This window comes from Cyrtonyx montezumae, unplaced genomic scaffold (genome assembly GCF_038088225.1).
Source record: "Cyrtonyx montezumae isolate F1298 unplaced genomic scaffold, pur_monq_1.0 scaffold_8, whole genome shotgun sequence".
Taxonomy (NCBI): Eukaryota; Metazoa; Chordata; class Aves; order Galliformes; family Odontophoridae; genus Cyrtonyx; species Cyrtonyx montezumae.
In genome coordinates, this window is record NW_027072089.1 from 19287973 (window position 1) to 19312510 (window position 24538).

A 24538-nucleotide genomic window follows, 5' to 3' on the forward strand; every position below is an offset into this window, starting at 1 on the left:
GCCTAAGAAGATCCAAAATACATAGCTATGAGGTCTCAATCTAGCTTTCTTTTTTCATTTTTATTAAAGAAAATACTCAGAATGACTCTGCTGAGTTTATCTAAGCACTGAGAGCACATCTGGCTGAAGTTAGCAAACAGCATTATCAAGTGGGCCCTTGGTTTAAAGAGAGCGGCGCTCCCCTTCTGAAGGTACACGCTCTTCCTTATCTCTTTGACACAAGCCACCAAGGTTTTAGCTTTTACGGTGCAATGATAGCATGCAGCGTTACACTGCAGCTAAACTGAGAAGGAAAACACTAAGATGTGAAAGAGATCCGTGCAGTTGCCCAGCTCAGCCACACAGCAGGCAGATTCTGAACAATGAAACTTCTTTGAAATCAAATATCGTCAGTGTTTGTTTTAAAAGGTGTTGCTCTCCAATATGAGCACTTTTCAGATACAATTTAAAAATGCTTCCTTTAGCGAACTGCAAAGCTGGATTCGCATCATTTCCACCAGCTCAGTGCAATCCATAAGATATCAAAAAGCCCTAATTTGTAGGCAACAGAAATCCACTGAGGTCTGAACACATCTCAGTAATTCCACGTTTCCGTGACAGAATAAATATAATTGCACTTAAAAATTGTTGCTTAAGGGAATGTGAAAAAAACTAGGGGGCCTGCTTGGGCAGGGGGGTTGGACTAGATCATCTCAAGAGGTCACTTCCAACCCCTACAGTTCTGTGTAATACTGTTGGCAGAGAACTAAGAAACTTGTAACTAAGGACCTTTACCCAGCTTTTGTGGAACACTTCATAAAACAGGTATCCTGCTGGTTTAAATTATTAATCTGTTGCTCTTAGTGAAAAATGATGCATGAAGTTTGGTTGTTTTTCTATTTTCTATAAACGTTTAGCTGAAAGGAGACAATGTGCTCATCAGGTAAGTCTTACTATCGGGACCGTGTGACACTTTGAAGATTTATAATTAAAGAATTATTACCCCTCATTCAATTCCTGTTTGGCTTGGATTCTCTGAAGCTAACAAGCACTGAGTTACAGATTCCAGCCACCAATTTCTGTAAAGAAGACCAACTCTGGGCTCAGCTGAGCATGTTTAACACCTACAATGGAAGCCCGGCCGTTGAGACAAACGTGCTGCAGGAGCTTCCACCGCCAACACGAAGCACTGGAGAGCGGCAGAGCTGAAATGCATCTTGGAGAGACCGAGAAGGGCAGAGCGGGCAGCAGCACCCAGAGCTCTCCTGCCAGGCTCCCGTGCTCATCCTGGAACAGGACAGCTGCTGTGGGCATCTGTAACCCGAACTCTGCCGGATGTCCGCCCGAGGTTAGGGCTGCACGTCAGGAACGCGCGGCCCGGGAGGCAAACATGGGGCAGGGGAGCGGCAAAGGAGGCGATTCTTCCGCTTCCTGATGGAGCTTTTATTTCAATCAATAAGAAAAACTATATGAAAGATGAAAACAACAGCAGTAGCCGAGGACCGTTCCCGCCGCTGCGGCGCCGTAGCCGTAAGAAACCCCGCCCCCCCGCTTCCCCCCCCCCCGCAGCCGCTGCCCCGCATGCGCGGGCCATCCCTTTCCGGCCGGCACGCGACCTTCTTTGCCCTCGCGCTCCCAGGCACGCGCGGGGCGGGACGCGCCGCGGCGCACGCGCTTCACCGCTAAACCCCTCCCGCTCGACCTCCGCGCGTGCGCGCTGAGCCCGGCCGGCTCCCACCGCCCCACCCCCGCTGCGCACATGTGCTCCGCCGTCGGCGCGTGCGCTCTGCCGCCGAGCCCCCACCGCCCCCGATGACGTCGCGAGGCGCACGCGCACTCCCGCTCGGCCTCGTCCGCGGCGTCCGCGGCGCATGCGTCGGGGCCCGCGCCCCTAGCGACCGCCCTCCTCCCCCCGCGGCTGCGCATGCGCCGTTCGCGCCGTCGGTGCGTGGCGTGCGGAGCGGTGGGGGCGGGTGGGGGCGGGGCGGGTATATATAGTGCGCGGCCGGGGCGGCGGCCTCCCCCTTGTCCCCCGGCCGCCGTCGGAGCTGTGTGCGCAGTGCGTGTGCTCCGGACACCCGGACACGCCGGCCCGGCCCCGCCGCACCATTTATTACTAAAAATACTAAAAAAGCCAAAAAAAATCAAAAAATCTTAAAAAAACCTTGCAAAAAAAAAAAAAAGCCTCCCTTCCTTCCACCTCCCGACGACCTCCTGCAACCGGCCGGTTTGATATAAAAAAAAAAAAAAAACCGGTGAAGCGAAGTCCCGGACCCGGCTCAGCCGAGAGGAGACACCGAGCAGCAAGCCCGACCTCGCCGCACCGCAACGCACCGCCAGGCCCGGAGCGCCCGCGCCAGCCGCGCCGCCGCCGCCCGCAGCCGTTAAGTTTCGGATCCGCCTCCGGAGAGCCGCCCCTCCCCCTCCCGTCTTCCCCGGCGCCGCCGCCGCCCCGACGGAGCGCCCGTCCGCCGCGGCCCCCTCGCCTTTCCAGCGCCTCCCCCTTGCCCTCCCGCGCCGGGAGACGGCGGCAGGATGAACCCCAGCGCCCCGAGCTACCCCATGGCCTCCCTCTACGTGGGGGACCTGCACCCCGACGTGACCGAGGCCATGCTGTACGAGAAGTTCAGCCCCGCCGGGCCCATCCTCTCCATCCGCGTCTGCAGGGACATGATCACTCGGCGCTCTCTCGGCTACGCCTACGTCAACTTCCAGCAGCCCGCCGACGGTAAGCGAGCGCCCGGCCCGGCCCGGAGCCATGTTACCCCGCCCCCCCCCAACCCCGGCCCGGCCGTTGCCGCGTCCATTTTCCCCGGGTGCGGGGTGGGGCTCCGCCGGGAGAGGAGCGAGGCCGGGAAGTTGGGGCCGTCCGCGCCTCGTGGCGGCCGGGTAGGAAGGTGGGGGAGGCGGCGCTGCCGGGAAGCGAAACGGGAACGTTCAGGGCCCGTTGCGGCTGTGCTGTGGGGCCTCGGGGGGGGGGGGGGGGAAGGCGGGGGGGGTAATGCCGCCGTAACGGCCGGGGCGCGGGGCCGGGGGTTGGGCACGGGCAGCGGGATGGGGGGGGGGGGCGGCCCATCGGGCTGCTGCACGGCCCGGCCCTGCCGCAGGCCTGAGCAATGCATCGCGGCTGTGGTGGCCCGTCACGTGTGGGAACGGATTGCTGCTCGAGCCCTGCCGCATGCCGGCTCGCGCCGCCGAGCCGTTGGCTGCTTGGCAACTTGCTGCCGCTCCCAGACTCGCTCTTCGTGCAATGCTCCCGTTTTTCTGAAGTTACCGCAGTAAGTTCCCCGTGAAGCTCTGGTCGCGTCTCTGCCAAGTTCGGCGTGCCGGGGCGTTCCTACGAGGGGCCACGTCTGACCCATTTAAAGTTATGTGGAATCCAATTAAGAAGAAATAATTTGGCCAGCTAGGGCACATTGTTTCAAATACTGTCAACTAAACAGCTTCCCGTTATAGTGGTTTTATTTTCAAGATTATGACAGTGAGAGGTCTCAGTTACAAACTTTTCAGCCACTTGAATTGTCTGCCTGCCAGAACTGGCCTCAGCGCACAGCTGCCATCAGGTGGGACCTCTGGTGCACTGATGGTATCGGGTGGAAGGAGTAAAAACTACTGAGAAATATCAGTTTTTGTCAGCCCTCTCACTTCAGAGAGCTTTTCCTTCACCTGGCTGTGCTCAGAATCACGGAATTTAAATGCTTGCCCCACCACACGTTGCTTTTAGTCAATGAAAAGTTACAGTGCTCAAAAAGGAAAAATAAGGGGTCAGCACAGTTCAGCGCTGTGGTATGATAATGTTAGGGCAGAAGCTGAGGGTGTTCCAGATGCTTTTCCTCCTTAGTAATGACAGAGCCCTGTCAGACTGGCCTCACCTTTGTGGTTAGCTGAACAGCCCCACGCTTTGTGACTTATTTTGTCATTTGTCACATGTGGGATTAAATGGAGCTTTTTCACCTGAACAGTGCTTGCAAACAGAATTTGAGAGTAGACCTTTTATGAAAAAGCTATTCCTGCACATTTCTAGGTATTTTTCTGACTTTGGGGCGGAGGTTTCTAGATCTTACACTCCATGCACCCCAGCTACCTGGAGGACCTTGCTTAGTTTGCACTACAGTGATAACCATGGTTATAATTTTGCAGTGAGTTTAGAATTTGATGTTCTTGACAAATACCTAGAAAGTGTCTGCTGGGCTTTTTTTTTTCTTTGTCAGATCACACAACCCATTTTCTGAAGCCTTGAAATAGCAGCTCTGAGGAGAAAAGGTTACTCCTGTCATCATACTGGTTTCCTTTTAATTCCAGGCTGCCTTCTCCTGGTTTAGCCTAATTTTTAGCTGCACCCCAGGCCGTGCTCATTAAGCAGTTGGTAACTAGTAGCTGGGGCTTAAGAAAGCATCAGAAGGTGTGTTTGAGTTACCAGCTGTCTGAACTGGGGCTCTCACAGCTCTTCCCCAAGCTCCTTAGGCCGATGACACACTCGTGAGGTATGCACACGTTTCAGAAGTTGTGACTTCTCTGAACTTGAGTCATTGTCCTAAGTAAAGCCCAGGAAATGTTTCGTCACTGAGCTACACATCTTTTTGAGCAATGGGAAGCTGCAGTTTTCTCTTCAGTTTGTCAGTTGCTGCATTTCCAAGGGCTTTAGTGTTTTATAGCTGTACCTGGGTAGGTTTAGTGCAGCCCAGTATTGAGCACATACTTTGTGTGATTGTGAAGTTACTCTGAAGTTGACCGGCCAGTTGCTGTGACTGAAATGGGAACCCTGACTCACTGCATAAAGCTGGGCAGCATCAGCAGAAGTGTAGCATGGGTAGGTGTGTCTAGTTGTCACAAGTTAACTGCTGAATGGGATTGTCCCCTGCAAACCAGCACTGACTTCTGTGGCAACTGGCTGAAATGCAAAGAAGCCAAACTGCTTTGCTGCTTACAAATTTTAATGAGTAAAGTTTATAGCTAGTAAACTGTGCAAAGCATTCTAGTGATGTTTTTAAGTATATTGCGGTGTGGCAGCGTGGTGCTGGTTTAAGCAGAAATCGTGACCTTCCTTGGACATCCACTCCTGAGAAAAAGAGGAGCGAAGTTGCCATGCTGCCCTTGTTCTGGATAACTTGTATCAGGCTAAGATACAGCTGGCTGTTAGTGCAGAGCAGCCTGTTCCTACTGGGGAAGGGACTCCCCTGGAATCAGGCATTTGGGATGTTGGGGAATGCGTCCAGGAACATGCATTCTTGAGAAGTGTCAGGATTATTCTAGAAGCAATTAGCACAAATTGGAAAAGCCTATTTTCTAGTAAAAGCAAGCTCTGTTGCTACTTCTGGAAATAATGAGCTGTTTATTACTGGCACTTTTACTGGTAGCAGCAGTAATAGTTCTAATGACTTCCAGGGCAAGACCAGTGTTAGATGGTTCTACTACAGCAAGTTTGATGTCCACAGTTCATTTTGTTTATTGTTGGTTTTTTTATTAATTTAAAGTGTTCTGGTGCATTTCATTTCCCAATATCAGTAACTTAGGCTGACTCTTCTCTCCTGCTTTACTTACAGTAAAGTTTGTGAAATCTTCAGTGACATATAAAGATCGATGATGATAACATTTTTGTGATTTCAGCTCTGAATCAGTTGTTACCTTGCTAGTCATGTGGATGTGGTAACAGTATCAATGGACATTTCTAACAATATAGTGACCATTAGATATTTACTTATTTAGCCTTTACAGGTGTCTTCCAGAAAATGTAATCTTAAAATTTACTTGTAATCTGAAACATGGCAAGAAAGGAGATAATGCAGTGTACCAGCTAACCAGAGGCTGCTTGCAAGTTTTCTTGGCCATGATGTCCAAAAACAAATCCAAATATGTGAGCAGCACTTTAAGGGAAAAAAGAGATCAACTTTGACAGTGTGGCTGGCTTTTGGTGCTTCTAAGAAAAGCAAATAACTGACATGGTTACGTTTTAAATTAATACGAAATCACTTCAGTCTTGTTAACATCTCAGTGCTCTCCTGTACACAGACAGCAGTGAGATGAGTTGGTACAGATGAGTCTGACTTCAGGTGTGTATCAGGACTTTTCCCAGTGTTCTTCCAGACAGGAACAAAAATTAAAGAGAGCTAGTGTAGGATCAGCTCTGCCGTAATTTAGTGCTGTCTCTTTCTTGCACAGATACCTTGTTGACTTAAAAGATCACAGATTATGTTGTTGCTTTGAAAGGACATAAGAAAATTGAGGATGTGGTGACAGTTCCCTGTCTGAGTGTACTGAGGTCTTAAATTCAGGCTTTGAAAAGTTAGTTAAGGAGTTCTACTTGAAAAACTGCTCCATTGGAGTAATAAAAGCTGTTTATGCTGCAGCGTTGCGCTGTTTCAATGGCTGCTCCTTCTTTGACCTCATATGTATTTCTTTGTGTGCTTCTAAAGTATATTTTTTGAGGTTTTTCCAAGTTAAATACTAGCTTTACATCTCTCTGAACTGTCCCTGGCCTGGAAGTCCATCACAGATATTTTTGTCACTTAAGGGCTGTGGGTAACAGCTGCTTGAACTGCACCTGGCAAAGCAATTCAGTTTATGGGGATATTGGTGACTTAAGCATTGGTATGTTAATGCTGGCAGAAGGCCTGGTGTGGGCATACGTTTTACCCCAAAAGCATTTTTATTGGTACAGTACACACCTATGTGGTGTAGGGATGGTCAGCTGAATTTTACAGGTGTTAAAACCTCTCTTCCTTTGGAAACGGGTCAGAATTGCCATTACTTGATATATTTTCTTCTGTGAAGGGTACTGCCTTTCCATAGTGGGGTACAATCACTACTGCTGCTGGGATTTCTTCTGTTTACCCAGCTGACCTGGGCGTCTTCCTGTTTTTTCAGTGCAGCCATGGCCGAGGAGGCTTTTGCCAATTTTTACTTGCATAGAAGAGAGAATTTTGTTAGCACTGGAAGTTGGGTATGCGTCTCGATAGTCATGGTACCAGACTTAAAATAGCTGAAGCTTTCTGAAGGATTGTACTAGAAATGCTATTTTTGTGCTTACGTAAGTAACTTCAGTATTTCCCACTAATTCCATGATGCTTTTCCAGCTGAACGAGCTTTGGATACTATGAATTTTGATGTCATCAAAGGCAAACCGGTGCGCATTATGTGGTCCCAGCGTGATCCATCTCTACGCAAAAGTGGCGTAGGAAACATCTTCATCAAAAACTTGGACAAATCAATTGATAACAAAGCTTTGTATGACACATTTTCTGCTTTTGGAAACATCCTTTCTTGTAAGGTTAGTGGCAACTTATGGCTGCATTTAATGTTTTGACATTTAAACAAAAATTTAAATTATGCAGGAAACATTCCATGGGTATTACAACGAGGTTTTTCTTTAATAGGTGGTGTGTGATGAAAATGGATCCAAGGGTTATGGATTTGTACATTTTGAGACACAAGAAGCTGCAGAAAGAGCTATTGAAAAAATGAATGGTATGCTGCTCAATGACCGCAAAGTGTAAGTACATAAATACATTGGTGGAGATCAATAGACTGAAATTCACGTTACGGTAGACACATACCTTGAAGCTTAACCTAGAAAAGGCAGGTTGCTCTAAACACTTCTGGTTCTTAAGAGGGTTTAGTATTTAAGCACGAGGAATAGTAGGAGCTGCATTACCAACTATATGACAGAATAAGCTAAGAAAACTCTTCCTAGAGAAGAAAAAAGTTGTTTTAGTCATCATACAAGCCAATGAAGGTTTGGGAAGTTCTTCCAAGAAGTTACGGATCCCAGATGGAGTGTAGCCCATGGGATATTCTGAACAATGTTTTCTTTATAAATGTTTTGTGATAGGTGTGTTATCCTTTCTGGAGTGAAACTTATTGTTCCCAAGCTACTCAATCTTGAATAGTGGTCTGATTATACAAAATGTTTTCATGAGTGTCTGTTAATAGACATGTAGGGAACAGGAGTAGGAAACAAAACTTACGGAAGCAATGGTTTCAAAACCATAATTATTCTTATACTGTAGAGAAAAAAAATTATTAGGTTATTGATTAGTGATAACTAGGCTGGGCTGGTGGGTGGCTACCTCACAGCTAAGGGAACGTTGTGGTATTTGATATAGTAATCAGAAGGCAGCATTAGCCTTGTTACTTCTGTGTTAGAGGAGTTCCTTGTGTCACAGAGTGTTGTGCTCAGTGTCTGTTCCTTCTCTGACCTTTAGTGTTCCCAGCCAATTCACAATGGCATTTGACTGCAGAGCAAGTTGCACTATTTATTTCTCCAGGCCTATTGAGTGAAGGGAGGGGGGAAAAAAAGCTTTGCTTTAACATGTGTTCGAAAGGTACATAAGGGTGTGAGGGAAGCTGGTTCATATCCCCTGCTTAAAAGCTAGGCTGGCAAATGGTAACTGCTTTAAGGCTGCCAAGTTTGTTCAGAGTGGCAGAGAGATTATGCTGGTATCTAGAATTTCACTTTACCTCACACTCTTTCCCATTGTCCACATCTCCTGATGTCAAAGGCTGTACAAGAGTGAAGTGTTGCCAATGGCTTGAAAGCATTTTTGTTGGTAATTGTGATAAGTATGAAAAAGATAGCAAAATTGGTTTTGATAGTTTTATCTTGAATATTTTATCTCAAAAATTTCATGCCTATAATGAATAATGAGACTGATTTGAGAATAAAATATGATGCAAGAGGATTAAAGTAATTATTTAAATCTTGACAGACTTTCTCTAACATACCCTTTCTGTTCTCGTGCAACTAGATTTGTTGGAAGGTTTAAATCCCGCAAGGAACGTGAGGCAGAGCTTGGAGCCAGAGCAAAGGAATTCACCAATGTTTACATCAAAAATTTTGGAGAAGACATGGATGATGAGAGACTTAAGGAACTCTTTGGCAAGTTTGGTAATGTCTTATGCTTTGAGTTTATATAAACAGTGCTGAACTTCAACTCACTTTGCATCTGTACAGTGCCTTGTAATAGGAAAAATCAGCTGTCTGAAGCTTTTTTCAATAAGTTAGTACTTACTACACTTCGAATTTGAAATAGTAATTAGTACCCACCAAGGAATTTTAAATAACTGGAATTGAATATAATCCTTCTATCAGAATTTTCCAAAGATCTGAAGGTATGGTGTAAATAGTCTCTCCAAAGGATTTTGAAGTTGCAAATAGAAGCATTTTCTGTTTTATGGATTGATATTATGAGTTCACTACAGGGTACATGAGAAATGTATTTCCTGTTGCTTTTTCACTGATTTTCAGACTGACCTTTATTCAGTGTCTGTGCTTTCCTTATTTAGTTACATTGTGGTGGCTGACTTAAGACATTGCATGCAGCTTCACTATGAGCAAGCTGTTCAGTTTGGCCTTGACCTTCGCTTATGCACAGGGCTGAATTATTTTGTGTGTAGTAATATATCTGATGTGTTATTGTTGAATTAGAAAGTGGCAAACTTCCTTTATCCAGGCTCAGACCCTTATGCTGGTCTGTAGTGCACATCTGTTGTATCGTCAGCCTCCTGTTTTCTGTTGTGTTTTTTTTCCTGTCTTTCTGGATTCCAGCGGATATCACATGAACCCAGACAGAGCCTTGTATATGAGATCCTGTAGCAGCCCTAAGTAGCGTTCACTGGAAATTACTTTTTTACAGCTGAAATATCTGTGGATGAAATGGTAGCAAATTTAGCTAATAGCTCTTGCTACTGAATTTGGACAGCAGTTTTACAAAGGTTCAGAACTGCTGAGCTGGTATCCTTTTGCCAAAGCACATAGAGCTAATAGAAGGGTCTCCTTTTCAGGCTTTAGTACCTGTTTCAAAGAATGGGAGCCCTAAGACTTCAAATGTTATTTTTTCCATTAAAAATTTCTGAATTCATTTTGAAGTTAAATTCCTGTCCCGTTTTGATTGAAAACACAATAGGGAAGATACTCAGTATGGCAGACATAAGCCATAAAGGCTACAGTTCAGCATCCAGGCAAATCAGCCATCTTTTACTAATGGATGGTGTATCCAAGGTGCTATCACTGATGCAGGAATCTTTTGTAGTAAAAACAATGAAATCAAGTATTAAAATTTCTTCCCAATGTTCAAGACATGAAGAGAACGTATGCAACAATAAAGTATTTCATTTGACATTTTAGGTCCTGCCTTAAGCGTGAAAGTTATGACTGATGAGAGTGGAAAATCCAAGGGCTTTGGCTTCGTTAGTTTTGAAAGACATGAAGATGCCCAGAAAGTAAGCTTTTATTAAGAGTTTTTATTTGCTCAAGGACACTGCAAAACCAGATGTTTGCTTCCTAAACAACTGAACATAGTTTCTTTCACTTAAAATGTTTTCTTATGAGCAAAATGAGTACATTTGTGGAATCTTTTAAGATACCCTGAGAAGGCTGAATCTGATGTAGAAATGAGATATCTTAAATAATTTAAGAAACTGTTGTAGCTGGGCTTAAAGATTTCAGTGAGATTTGGATTTCTTTATGCTGGGCAACATACAAGTATGGTAAATTATTACATCTTTGCAAAACATGAATGAATCATTGGATCCAGTTTGGTTGCACAAAACACTTGTGCAAGTGCAAGGCAGAGGGGGTTATTTTTTCAGACTTCAGTTCTGCAAAGTCAGCAGGAAGGCTATTAGTTTTATGAGTACATTTGGCACAGCTTTAAGAAAATAGTCAGCCCTGTGACGTTGCTTTTACCTTGAAAAGTAACTTTGGAACAAGGGTCCTATTAATCTATGCATGTGTCTACAGCATGCCAGTATGCTGTGTAATTTAATTCTTTGTCAGCTGGTTGCTTTATGTCAGCGTCCTATGACAGGAAGGACATAGAATCAGGAGGAAAGACACAGCACAGAACAGATCAAGGCAACCAATCAACCTTGGTTTTCTAAAGGCATTTCAGTGATTTGTTTATTTGTTGGTAGTGCAAGCATCCAAGCAAGAGATAGGAACAAGTACTGTCTTAAAGGTATGTTTTTCTGTCTTGCATACATTCATAAGTGAATTAGTCAGGATCACACATAGGGTGCTTTAAGTAACATCAAATACAAGTATCTCAGTAAATACCAAGTGCTGATAACCTCTTGTTTATTGCTAAAGGCTGTAGATGAGATGAATGGAAAAGAGCTCAATGGGAAACAAATCTATGTTGGACGGGCTCAGAAAAAAGTGGAAAGACAGACGGAGCTGAAGCGTAAATTTGAGCAAATGAAGCAGGACAGGATCACCAGATACCAGGTTCACTTTTTATTTGGGAGAATTGACTTTTTTTTTGTATTTATGTAGGTCATTTGCTTCCAAAAACTACCTTGATTTTTTTTTTTAGGGTGTAAACCTTTACGTGAAAAATCTCGACGATGGAATTGATGATGAACGTCTTCGAAAAGAATTCTCCCCATTTGGTACAATCACTAGTGCAAAGGTAAAGCTTACAGATTGCATTTGTGCTTCCATTGATGAATGGAGAGAGAAAAAAGAGAAATGTGATCAAGTCACTGCCATTGTTACTATTGTTCTATATTTATGAACACTTGCTTTCTTGATTTTTACATATTTCAGGTTAAACACGTCATACATTTCTTGACATAAACTTACGTTACTGAAGAAAAATTGTATATTTTAGTGCATTGTTGTGCTCAGTTCTACCTCACTGAGATTTTTGTCTGTATTCACTAAAGAATTAGCTTGTTATTAAATTACGTTCCTATTTATAAATCTGTTCAGTAAAGCAAACCTGTGGTCTCACTTGTATAGTAAGCTGAAAATAGGAGCTTAGCTTTAACTGTAAGTTAAACAGGGACAGATGTAACATTTTCTTGTCTTACTGACAGGTCATGATGGAAGGTGGACGCAGCAAAGGATTTGGGTTTGTCTGCTTTTCATCACCAGAAGAAGCCACCAAAGCTGTCACAGAGATGAATGGTAGAATTGTGGCTACTAAACCATTATATGTAGCTCTAGCCCAGCGCAAGGAAGAGCGCCAGGCTCATCTCACCAACCAGTATATGCAGAGAATGGCAACTGTGAGAGCAGTCCCTAATCCAGTCATCAACCCCTACCAACCAGCACCTCCTTCAGGTTACTTCATGGCAGCTATCCCACAGGTACGTACAGAGCTGAGTAACTGAATGGTTAGTACTACGTATAACCTTCGTTTAGATTTAAGAGTAATAAAACAATTGGCATTTCTCCATCATTTTAGCACTGTAGTCTCATAGCAGAAAGGTGGCTCGCTGCTCAGCATACCCTCTGAAGATAGCAGGGTAACATAATGTTTTTGTGTTTGACAGACTCAGAACCGTGCTGCATACTATCCTACTAATCAACTTGCTCAACTTGCTAGACCTAGTCCTCGCTGGACTGCTCAGGGTGCCAGACCTCATCGTAAGTCACTTCTTCACTTTTCCAACAGTGGTCGTCAACTCAGTAAACCTTTACCTTTGGAATTTTAGATACGCTTTCATCAAACCACAGTATCTATCTTCACTATGTTTTGTGCTGTTATTTCTGAACTCTTCTCCCCTTCAGTGTTTCAGTGTGTAATGTAGCATCTCTTTCCTAAAACACAGCATTCCAAAACATGCCTGGTGCTATCCGCCCGGCAGCTCCCAGACCACCATTTAGTACCATGAGACCGGCTTCTTCACAAGTACCACGAGTCATGTCGACACAGCGTGTTGGTGAGTTTCACTTAGAAAAACTTCAAATACGAACCTTCTTTTTAGTTTTGCCAATTCAGAATGTCTCAGAAGCATTCATAAGTTCAGCACCACTTGTGTTAGCACTTTAGTGGCTCTTACTAGATGGGTAGGCTGATCTTGCCTTTTGTGTACAATACTATCCCAGCAAAGACTGAAAATCAGATTTCTGCTGTGGTCCCCATCTCTTTCTTCCTTTAGCGGGCATTTTAATAGTCTTGTATGACAGCTCCTCACATTTCTAAACATTAGAGTGACAATTGTAAGAAGCAGCTGCATGTAAAAATACTGAAGGGATACAATTTTAGCTGTGCTGTTCTCTAGCGGAACTATCACGTATCCAGAATCTGCATGTCACTGAATGAACCAGAACTAATTGTGTTGGAGTCTTAACTCTCTGAGAACATCCTGGAGTACTGTGTCCAGTTCTGGGCTCCCCAGTACAAAAAAGACAGGGATCTCCTCAAAAGAGTGCAGCAGAGGGCCACAAAGATGGTAAAGGGCGTGGAACACCTCTCTTATGAGGAAAGGCTGAGAGACCTGGGGCTGTTCAGCCTTGAGAAAAAGAAGACTCAGAGGGGATCTGATCCACATCTATAAATATCTAAGGAGTGGGAGGCAAAGGAATGAGGCTGGACTCTTCTCAGCAGTGTGTGGCGATAGGACAAGGGGAAATGGCCACAAACTGATGCATAGGAAGTTCTGCACAAATGTGTGTGGGAATTCTTCCCAGTGCAGTGACAGAGCACTGGCACAGGCTGCACAGAGAGGTGGTGGAGTCTCCTCTGGAGATGTTTGATCCTGCCTGGATGCCTACTTGTGCAACCTGGGCTAGGGAGCTGCTTTGGTAGAGGGGCTGGACCCAATGATCTCTGGAGGTACCTTCCAACCCCTACAGTTGTCTGGTCTGTGATCATAGACAGTATGTTTTGTGTGTTGTTTTTTTTTAGCATCTACTTCATGAAAGTATCTTTTTTTAGGGTTACTGTTGACATCATGCACTCAGGAAATCAAATGTCCTTTGAGGTTGGAGTGAAATTAAATCAATACTCAACCAAAAGTGAATGTTTTCTCGCTTACCTTTAAATAGCATGTAGGTGAAAGCAACTCATTAGTGAGATGGCTGAAAAGTGACAGCCAGCAAACTTCTAGCTTCGAAGCCTCAATGTGACAATACTGCTGAGATGAATCTATATGTAATACCTAAATTAGGTGTTCCATTTTGATTGGTTAACTTGTGTGCAGTGCCTGCTAAATTAAAAATTGAGTTGTCCACAAACAGAATTGTTATCTTTTCAGCTAATACGTCAACACAAACAATGGGTCCACGTCCTGCAGCAGCAGCTACTGCAGCTACTCCTGCTGTACGCACAGTACCACAGTACAAATACGCTGCAGGTGTTCGCAATCCTCAGCAGCATCTTAATACGCAGCCACAGGTTGCTATGCAGCAGGTATGTCATTTTAGGAACTGGTCGTGCTTTTGCTGGGTTTTCTGAAGATTAAAGGTGGAGATGTGTATGATTAAGTTTCCTTTGTTTATCTAGAGCTCAGGCTTTGCGTTATGGCACCAGTAGAGCTTTGGGGGTTTTAAGTACATTTCAAGTACAGCTGGAATGGGATGTGATCCTGTGTTAGTTTTGTATTTTCCAATTTGATACTTTAACCTGAATTTTCCTTGTGATTGCTCCACACTAGAATGGTTGATGCTTATCTCCAGCATCACTCAGTCTGAACCAGCTCTGTTTGATTAAATTGACTTGGATGTAATGTATTCCAGGTTTCTGACAGGGTAGGCATTGTTTTATGCTGAGTTGTGTAACATTGGATATTTGAAGCTGAAACTAGTTATAAGCTAGAACTTAATCTCTAAATGGTGTAAAATTGATTTGCAGCCTGCTGTCCATGTGCAAGGTCAGGAACCCTTGACTGCTTCCATGTTGGCTTCTGCCCCTCCACAAGAACAAAAGCAGATGTTAGGTATGTACATGGTATCATTATGACTTGTAGCAGAAGTATGTTGAGTATGCTATTACTAATCTTAAAATCCAGAGTAAATGATTTCCAGGCTGGAACAGAGAGAGTTGTGTTGCTCTTTTTCCTTGAATCTAGGCTATGATGAGATTTCTCACTTCAGACAACTTTTTCCTCTCTAGGTGAACGTCTCTTTCCTCTTATTCAAAGCATGCACCCTACTCTGGCGGGTAAGATCACTGGTATGTTGTTGGAGATTGACAACTCTGAACTCCTTCACATGCTCGAGTCTCCTGAGTCTCTTCGTTCGAAGGTAGGAGGACTTTTTCCTGGTGATTTTCATGCTGGTTTACAGCTGTTTATGCAGACATGGTGGAGTAGGTGTAGCACAACAGTGGCCCAGGGTGTGAACTTAGAATATCTTCTTTTGGTGGGTGGCAAGTCATTTATGCTAGTATGAGCCTAGACTTTTCTTCTTGATGATGCAGGTATTGTTTGTATATATAATTCAAGCCAGTTTAACTTCAACAGAAATAAGCTTCCCTTTATTAATTTTTAATTATTTTTTTTTACTTACCAGGTTGATGAAGCTGTAGCCGTACTACAAGCCCACCAAGCTAAAGAAGCTGCTCAGAAGGCAGTTAATAACCCTACTGGGGTTCCAAGTGTTTAATAAGTAAGTTTTCTGAGTAATGGAGCACTGTAGTTCAACAAGGACAGTAGTCCCTAGTCCATGGCAGTGAGCTTCCAGGCAGTCTGTCATGTACAGCCACAGAAAGCAGCAGCTGTGGTTGCAGTTGTAGACTAGTTCTGTGCTCCATACTGTTGTCCAGTTCAGCAACTCTTAGCAAATGTTACTGGCACTTCATCTTGTGCGTTCAGCAATAATAGGAGCATTGTTTCTAACAGCATATTTAGCTGGTGCATGCCTGCAAAAATGAGCAGTTCTGCCAGGCACTACTATTTGTACTGTTGTTCAGCAAGAAATTGAGCAAATTGTAGAAGTAAGCTTAAAATGATGCTTATCCTTATTTTCTTTACATATGGAATAGCATATTTACACCCTAATTTATTTACCTATGCCAAAATTTAAATTCCAGTTATTAAAAACTAAATTACAAACTTTCTTGATTATACATTTTAGTCAATTTAGCTTTAATGATAGTTAAAATGTTATCTTGGTTATCTTCCAAGAGATTGGTATCTTAATTTTGTGTGGCAGGAAGAGGCAAAAGGTGCTATCCCCAAGGTTTCAAAAGGGAGGAGTTGAGGATGACATAGGAGCCTGTGCCTCTTCCAGTCCTGTTGGGCTTTGTGTGCATGTGAACTTTTCACATCTGTAGCTAGTGGTTGGAGAGGCCTGCTTTTAAATGTGATTACCTTAGCCTTTGTTTTTCTTGGTCTTCTCCTTTCTGCAGGCATGAGATGGCCTTCTGGAGGCAGAACGAGTCATGCTTTTCCTATGTTTTTTTTTGTTTGTTTTTTGCTAGTGATACTTTCACACTGGAGATAATAAGTGCTGAATAGTTGTCCTTAGTTCAGTACAGACGTTACTGCTTATGGTCCATCATGTTTTAGTAGATGGAATTTGAGAATACTGTTAACTAATTGTTAGAGCTTTTGGTATGCTGACCTTAGAGGTCAAATTGTCAGAGTAACAAAGGATTGTGCCTAGTCCAAGGCCAGGCTGTGCAGCATACTGTTCTGTTTAAGACTGATTTATCTTAACCAATCATCACAGATTTGAAATACCTTACTTCAGTATCTCTAAAACGTGGAGCACCTTCCTCTATGATGCACTGCTTGTAAAGAACTCTGGTGTCACTTGTACTATGAAAGCCCGTAGTATTTTCAGGTGTGCAGTTGCAGAAAGCATGTTAGAAAGGAAGGGGCTGCTTTGACTTCAAAAGCTAACAGCACTGTTCTTGTTTACAGAAGGATCCGGGAACTACAATCTAGAACTTCGCTTCACCGAAGAAAAAAAAAATTAAACATGGAAAAACTATTAAATATTGAGAAAAACATTGCAAAATATAAAATGAATAAAAAAAGGAAAGGAAACTTTGAAGCTAACATACAGAGTGATGCCAGGGCTAGTAAAACAAATGCTAGTCCTAGATTACTTATTGATTTAAAATTAAAAAAAAATAGTAAAATAAAAAATACAAATTAATGTTTTATAAACCCGGGGGAAAAGAATTTTCAGCACAGTACAAAAATTTAAAGCATTCCTTTCTTTAATTTTGTAATTCTTTACTGTGGAAAACCTCAGAATATCACCACTGTTTTAGTTGACAGTGGGAATTGATAGCTGAGCAAAGAAACGTAATTTGGATTATAAAATTCTTGGTTTAATAAAAATTCCTTAAACACTGATTTAATTGTCATGGTTTTTTGTACGTTGTGCTTCTGATGAGGCCTTTCAGAATACCAAGTTAGACTCCCAACTTTTTTGTAGCAGTTTCTAGACAGTGTTATCTGACATGTAGCCACCTGTTATTGAAGATAGAAGCTTAGGCATTAAATAGAAAGAGCAGCTAGATCTGCATCTGGGTTTTAAAATGGGGAGGGTGGAGAAAGGAGGCAAAGAGTTGTCCCAGCTTTGTACCAGGCATTTTTTTGGGTCAAGCAGTAGTATCTGTAGCAGCCTGAAGTACTGTGTAATGTTTGTGACAGAAGAAAATAGAGAATGAGGCAGTTCTGCAGGGGTTTTCAGGAAGGCTTAAGGAAATGAAACAGATTTTTTTTTGTCCTACTGTAGGTTTTCTTGTCCTACTCCTGATTACTTTCTCACTGTATGTCAGAAAATGTCTTCTTTTGATAAATGTTCTTTTGTCTTAGAGATGGTGTTAGTATCTCTATCAGTGTATCTTTAGAGTACTACCACCTTTAGACAATTCATTGTACAGAAAAATCCATTTATTCAGTGGAGGTAGAGCCTTGTTCCTTTGGGTTAAAGGCAGTGTAATTGGCAGTTGCTTCTTTCTGCCACATTCCCTCATAGCCTGTGTCAGAGGCTTACACTGATCCTCTACAGCCTGTGACTACTCAGTGCTAAGCTGATTTTCTGAATCCTCTGGTATTTCACTCCTTCCCCATCTTCCATTCTCTAACCACAGCAAACACTTGAGAATTCTACAGTGGCCAAAAGCCTGCTCTTTAATGAATGGTAGTTTGAGTGTATGAATGGTACCATATTCACCATCAGCTTTCCCAGAATGTGTCTCTATGTGCAACTCAAGGTTTGGTGCAGAGGTAGTTTGGATGCATGCATTCTGCCCTGCAGAAGTCCAGAAAATGCGATTTTACTGGGAGCTGGGCAAGGAGAAGGTGGAAGTCAACAAGTCCATGCATCAGAGTTGTCAGAGATGCGTGTTTACACTGGTTGTGTGTCTGTCCTTGAGTAAATAAATGAGACCTTCAGTTCTACTTTAAATGCACTTCGTTCTAGGGAGCATTATTAATGATTGCTGTGGGCAACAGGATGTTGAAAGGCAGAAGCACTTACTGTTTGGGGTTAGGATTCCTGGCGAAATGGCATCCTGAATTCTGCATCTAATAGATGTTTCTGCTTGCAGTAACTGGAAGAAGAAAGTTGTTCTCAGTTGGTTAAGGAGTTGTTGTCCAAAATGAGACTGTCCTTAGGACCACAGTTCGCTAAACTCTTACAGGTACAAATTGCAGGCATGGGGCAAGGCTTATTATCACCTGGCCACAGTACTTGGCATTAAATAGGAAGATCCATTTCTGTGATTGACCTTTCCATTGGAATTGTTCCACTAATTCTAGGGGTGTTTTCACTTCCTGTTGCTGTAGTTTACACCTTGCTACTGCACGAGTGAGCTCTGGCAGCTCTGCGTGTCTAGAGTGGGCCTTTGAGAGGCAGCTGGAGGTTAGAAATGCCACGTCAATGGGCAGTACTGGGCTGAACTACTGAAGTCAAAAGATCTCAATTCTTATCTTGGTCTCCTTTTTATGATGCCAGTTGACACTGAATTAAACTGGCCGGTTTCCCTTGCCCTCCCCATTTTCAGTCAATTTATCCTTTCCTTCTGAAGGGGAATGCCATATCTTAAGTCCTATTATATCAATTAGTCAGCTGCTTTATCAGCACCACGGTGAGTGATATGCATTGCACCTTTGCACTGAAAAGCCATAGAAAAGCTACAAATTCTGGGTCAGAAATGCTGCAGATGTTTGACCAACTCTCAAGACCATCAAGCCAACTTAAAAAGGAACTGCAACATCAGTGCTGGCAAAAGGAGTCCGTATTTGCTGGGCCTGTGTTCATGTCAAGACTTGAAGCCTCAAAGGGGAGTCCTTACACATTATTCCCATGGGGACCAATTTGCATTTGGGAGCCTGTTTCTTCTGAGCCGTGACTGTTTCTTGCTTGCTGCCTTCTCTACAGGTTTTTCTCAACAGAAATAAGAGTATACGTAAAGAAAGCAAAAAACAAAGCCACAACCAAGATGTGATTCCTCAACGAGGCAGGCAGAGGCTTCAGTGCAGCAGCAGCCTACCTGCCATCACTTAGGCAACTGGGTCTATACAGTAAAACTACTTCAGTGAAGGAAAGCTTTTAGTCCCCCTTACCTTCTGTAGGATGTGGTTAATAATGACAGATATTAGCTGGCAGCATTACAGTTCCTTATGATACAACAATTGAATACAAATTTGAAATGAAATGTTTTTGGCAGCACTAAGACCACAAGGTCTGTATGTAGGTGCGGTGCCCTTTGAAGTAGCTGGGCAAGAAGAACAAAAAGAGGAATATTTTCCAAAAATGAAATAATTTGAAGCATTTCTTAGCTTTTTCACTTGTTGAATTAAGATTGAATGTAATTAAAGAAAAAAAAACCTACAAGCTAAACCAGCATAATGAGTCAGTTGCGCGTTACGTGCTAAAAGCAGTATGTCTACCAGAGTCTCCTCCTCCCCATGTGATCTGCTGAAGAAACATCCCCAACCAAGCGGTGTTCCAGCTGGCTGTTGCTGCCCAGAGATGCTCTTTTGATAGCTCTGAGCAACCTTTAAAGTATTCCTCATGCTATCTGAGCACTCAGAAATCAAAAATGCTGCCCTGGGCAAGTTAGTTTGTTGCGTCACACTGCATCAGCGAGGACCTTGGGTTGCACATGGCCCACGTTAAGCCTGAAGTCAGTAGATGAGATAAAACACATTGCAGTATCAAAGTGGGCCTTGCCTGGGAGGGGAAAGAAAGCTGTTCTAGAGGGTGCCCCACCTCCAGGCCCAGCAGTGGCTGTGGCACTGGGAGCTGCAGAGCTGGCTCATCAGAGGGTGTTGTGTGTGTACTTCAGAAGTTGTCAGACTGGTTGTGTTTGGCTGTAGAGATGAAGGAGGAAAACAAGTCCTCAAAGGTGTTGTGCAATGTAATTTTACTCTTTCTTGCTGGGTTTTTTTTTTAGTTGTTTTTTTTTCCTAGAATTCCCACATTTTGTTCTGCTTTGAGAAAAATACGTACAAACCTTGTTCCACTGAGAATGGGTTTTCCTCGGGTCGTGGTATGAGTCACAGCCTTTCCAAAAGACATTGTTCCCTCTTGCAAAGAGCCTTGTGATGAGGTCATCTCAGCAGCAGTTTGTTAGTAGGAATAAGATTTCATCTGCGTTATATCCATATTGATTAACTGACCTGTGTCTCCAGAAGCACAGCTGGGATGCATCCATCCACAGACAGCAACTGGTGAGCCCGGCTGAGCCCTTAACTCATCTCCATAACCCTATTTTAGGGCCTGGCTTGATAAACGCTCATGCTGGTACTGGGTTTGATGGATGCTTTTCTCTTTCCAGACCCCTTTCCTCCCAGCTGCATCCATGGGACCTCCTGGCAGCAGAGCAGTGGGGATCAGTCTGTCTCCCCAAGAACCACTGCCTATGAGTGGTTGTGCAGGCACGGAGGAAGGCATTGGGCTGACTGCAGGGCTGCTGCTGGAAGCTGTGTGCACTGGAGTGTGCTTGCCTGGCTCTGTGTTTCTTTTCCCCATGGGAGCTCCTACAGTAGTATTTTGTTTTAGTTCACGGAGCATTATGGATAACATTTTCCAGTACGCCAATTTTTCCCTTGCTCCTTCTTTAAGGCTTACTGCTTTTTGTTCAAGGTTCTCCCTTCGCTGGTACTCGGCAAAATCTCCCCCTTCTCTGCATCTCCTGTGCTGATGGTTTACCTTGTGATGGACTTCACAGCTCATTGGCAGGTTTTCATTCTGAATTTCGTCGTTCCTGCTGCTGGTAGCTGTTGTAGTCAGTCTTGAGGCTTAGAGGTACGCTTCTGTCCCTAAATCATCCTCCCTGTCACTGTGTGAGGTTGCTCGTTTATAGCTGTGTCCTGTTCTGCTCATTTTGGTTGAAATGCTCAGTTAAGGTGGAACAGTATTCAGGTACAGGAAACCTTACGCTCTAGGATACACGCTCTGGGCAGTTCCCGCCACAAGGCTTCATGGAAGCAACAGTTCTGTGACGGATGCAGATAAGCTTTCCTTATGGACAGATATCTGTATACTTACACTGACACTATTTCCTGAACGCTTCTCTGAAGAGTTTGCCTCTGTGTGTGCTGCTCTACTTATGCCTCTCATCTTCAGTGTGGCAATTTCTGAAGCACTGCTATTCCACCTCCAGAAGTTCCTCTCCTCAAGTGATGCAAAATCAGAATACATTTTCTCCCTGATGCAGTCTTACCCGTCCCTTTTTTCTCGCTATGCTTTCTCCTCTCTCACTTTATGTACTGTGAGTGCTTCTGTCCAGCTTTCCCAAGCTCTGCTCCTTGCTGTCTCCCAGTGCAGTTTTCCTTTACCAAAGGACTGCCAGAAGGGAGCAACTGTTCAGATACCAGCAGAGAAGAGCAGAGTACACAAGGCTTTGGATACACCGCTGTGTGGAGAGGTGCATGTGTACACACTCTGGGCCATGCTCCCTTACCCCAGGTCCTTTACTGTCAAAAGCCAGGCACAGCCCTAAGCTGAGTACCCAAGGCAAATGGCAGACAGGGAGGTGTGAATGAGCTGGAAAGATATCCACAAGGAGATCCGGCTTAGGAGGGCAGGTTTAGGCTATGCAGGCAGAAATGCTGAGGAGAGCAGAGCATTGCAGTGGGTTGTCAGGAAGCTTCAGTTCGAGGATTATCTCCCTCACCTGTGTGGGAGCTGGGGCCTTGCCTTGTGCAGGGCTGGCTCTGCCTTCCCCACTCTGGCCTCTTGTTTTAGGAGCAAGAGCATCCAGCTGTAGAAAAAACAGGTTTCTTTTCTTCTGTGTGAATGTTTATTAAATATTAGTGTTGATATTAAATATTAGTGGTAGGAGGGCCAGCAGGAGAGCCAGGCTGCCTTTGCCAGGACAGGTAGCCATCCGTGCTGAGCCGAGGCCTGTGCAGCCATCCTCTGCAAATGGCTGGGACGTCTTCAGCAGAACTGACAGTGTTGGGCAGATACATGGACCTTTGATTGCTTGGACAGCTTCTGCATATATACATTTACATTTTTGGATGAAATATGTTTAAGCATTTTTAATTTTAGAAGTGTATAATTTTTTTTAAATTATTATTATTAATTAATTTAATAACTGAAAAGGCCAAGCCCAGAGCCCTGTTCACTCTGTATATAATCTACACGTCATAGTTCTACAGTTACAGTTTTATTTAAAGGTGATCTGTCTGACATTGGCATCAGCACATCGTAACAGAGCATAGTCCTGGGTGAAATAGCTCATCCAGGCAGGATGCAACCCAAAAAGAAAACCAGTGGAATCAGGCTAAACAGGAGGTGATAAGGCATAGTTGTCCCAAATTAAAAATTTTGGATGTCAGAGGGAAGTTTTTTCCAGAGGGAGTGGTGAGGTGTTGGAACAGGCTGCCCAGAGAAGTTGTGGATGCTCCATCCCTGGGGATGTTAAAGACAAAGTTGGATGGGGCCCTGGGCAACCTGCTCTAGTACCACCAATTGGTGGCCCTGCCCATAGCAAGGGGGTTGGAACTTGATGATCCCAGGGGTCCCTTCCAACTAAAGCCATTCTATTCTGTGATTAATTCTAATAGAAAAACTGATGATGCTTCCTTCTGATGATGGGAATTATTTATTGCAAAAAAATGAAAGAGAAAAGGCACCAACTATAGCGCGTCTTTATCCCGCCTTCGGGGGAGCTCAGCTCTGGAAGCTAATGACTGTTTCCAGCTGAGTTCACTGCATTTGTTGTTTTATAATGTGCACATTGGGAAAGTAAACACAGCTCATACTTGTCTTAATTTGCTTGAACAAAGTTCTAAAAGCTCAGAATAGGTTATTCACCTACAGTATGGTCAGAGTAAAATCCAACATCCTGAAGATTTTAGTGAGATTTGTCTTGAAAAATACAATAAACAGGATCATGCTTGGTACAAATTTGCTAGCCGCCTTAAAACCACAGTCTGGGAAATATCATAGCAGAGACTTTATACTTCCAAGTGACTGGCTGCTGCCCAAACCTGTATTAGAACTGTCTTATCTTAGAGTAAGATAATTAATTGAGGTTTTGTAGTCACAGAATCACAGAATTGTAGGGGTTGGAAGGGACCTTTACAGATCAGGGAGCCCAACCCCCTGCCAAAGCAGCTCCCTAGCCCAGGTTGCACAGGTAGGCGTCCAGGCAGGTCTGGAACGTCTCCAGAGAAGGAGACTCCACCACCTCTCTGTGCAGCTGTGCCACTGCTCCGTCACTGCACTGGGAAGAAGTTCCTTCTCATATTTGTGCAGAACTTCCTATGTTCCAATTTATGGTCATTTCCCTTTTGGGGAACGCCATGGCCATGTCCCTTTGACTCCCACACTTAAGATTATAAGCATTAATAAGATCCCTTCTGAGTCTTCTTTTCTCAAGGCTGAACAGACCCAGGTTGCCCAACCTTTCCTCACAGAGGAGATGCTCCAGGCCCTTTATGATCTTTGTGGCCCTCTGCTGGACTCTCTTCAGGAGATCCCTGTCTTAAATCCCTGTCTTAGTCCTTTCAGGCCTCTGAATAAATGAGGTGGGGTTTGTGCAGAGACATTATACTCATATTAGCCAGCTAACGTAGCTAAAGGAAGAGTCAAACTTTCAAAGTTCCTGAAAGATTCAATTTTTTTGTTTTGTTTTGTTTTGTTTTTGTTGCTTGACAACATTACATTAATGATAAAACATATTACCTCTCATTGACAAAATAGAAAAAGCCCCTGTGGTAGCACAGCTCAAGGCCAGAAGTCACCAACTTTTTTAAGTTTTTCATCTGCAGTTCTCTGCTGAAGAAATCCTGTATGAACTTATCGGGAAGAGAAGACATCTGTAGCCATGTTGTCCTTGCCCATGAGGTCCATTAGACTGAGTGGATGAGGTTAGTACAATGCTGCTTTTCTGACCTGAAGTGGGGAACTCCAAAGTGGTAAGAGCGAAACTGAGAACCCATCAGCAGAGGCTGCGTTGGGTTTGCCTTGTGGTGTCCACCCAGGCAAAGGCCATAGCTTTGCCTCTGCTGTGGGCCCTGAGGGCCACCAGGGAGGTGCCACATGAGTATCTGCACTAACTCAGAATATTTCTCTGTCAAAACTGGAGGGCATCAAAAGCTTCATGGAAACCATGAACACTTCTTCATTGATGCAGAATGTCCCTTTGGCTGTTCTGCAGCTGAAGCAGCTTTTTTGGGAGCGCCTGCTTTCCCCCCAAGTTTTACCTGGCAACGACCAAGTCAATGACAGATGATAGATGGGCTTGGCTGAAGTAGTAACTGCAGAACAGTTACAGCCTGGCTGTAACAACCAGACCAAAGTTTAAGCTTTGGAGGATGTTTCCACAGCTGGGGCTGTTGGCTGCTTTACGTCTTACCCTATAATGAGCAAGAACGTGCTTAAAAAAGGCTGGAGATGAGTGTTATAACC

General features: G+C 44.0%; 1 protein-coding gene across 3 annotated transcripts; it reads left to right on the forward strand.

The window, feature by feature from the left end:
- The first annotated feature begins 1985 nt into the window (after positions 1-1985).
- Positions 1986-17013, forward strand: PABPC1 (poly(A) binding protein cytoplasmic 1). 3 transcript variants are annotated; one of them, XM_065752289.1, is made up of 15 exons: positions 1986-2707; positions 7053-7246; positions 7353-7468; positions 8724-8863; positions 10103-10197; positions 11066-11203; positions 11292-11387; positions 11797-12069; positions 12256-12349; positions 12535-12645; positions 13963-14117; positions 14559-14643; positions 14820-14950; positions 15218-15313; positions 16576-17013. In XM_065752289.1, the coding sequence occupies exons 1-14, from the start codon at positions 2515-2517 to the stop codon at positions 15308-15310; spliced, it is 1914 nt and encodes a 637-aa protein (XP_065608361.1). In that variant the 5' UTR covers positions 1986-2514; the 3' UTR covers positions 15311-15313; positions 16576-17013. The 3 variants fall into 3 exon arrangements, with proteins under 3 accessions (XP_065608361.1, XP_065608360.1, XP_065608362.1); XM_065752288.1 differs by having other exon boundaries at positions 1987-2707; positions 16573-17013; XM_065752290.1 differs by having other exon boundaries at positions 1987-2707; positions 8724-8847; positions 10096-10197; positions 16573-17013.
- Positions 17014-24538: the final 7525 nt, after the last annotated feature.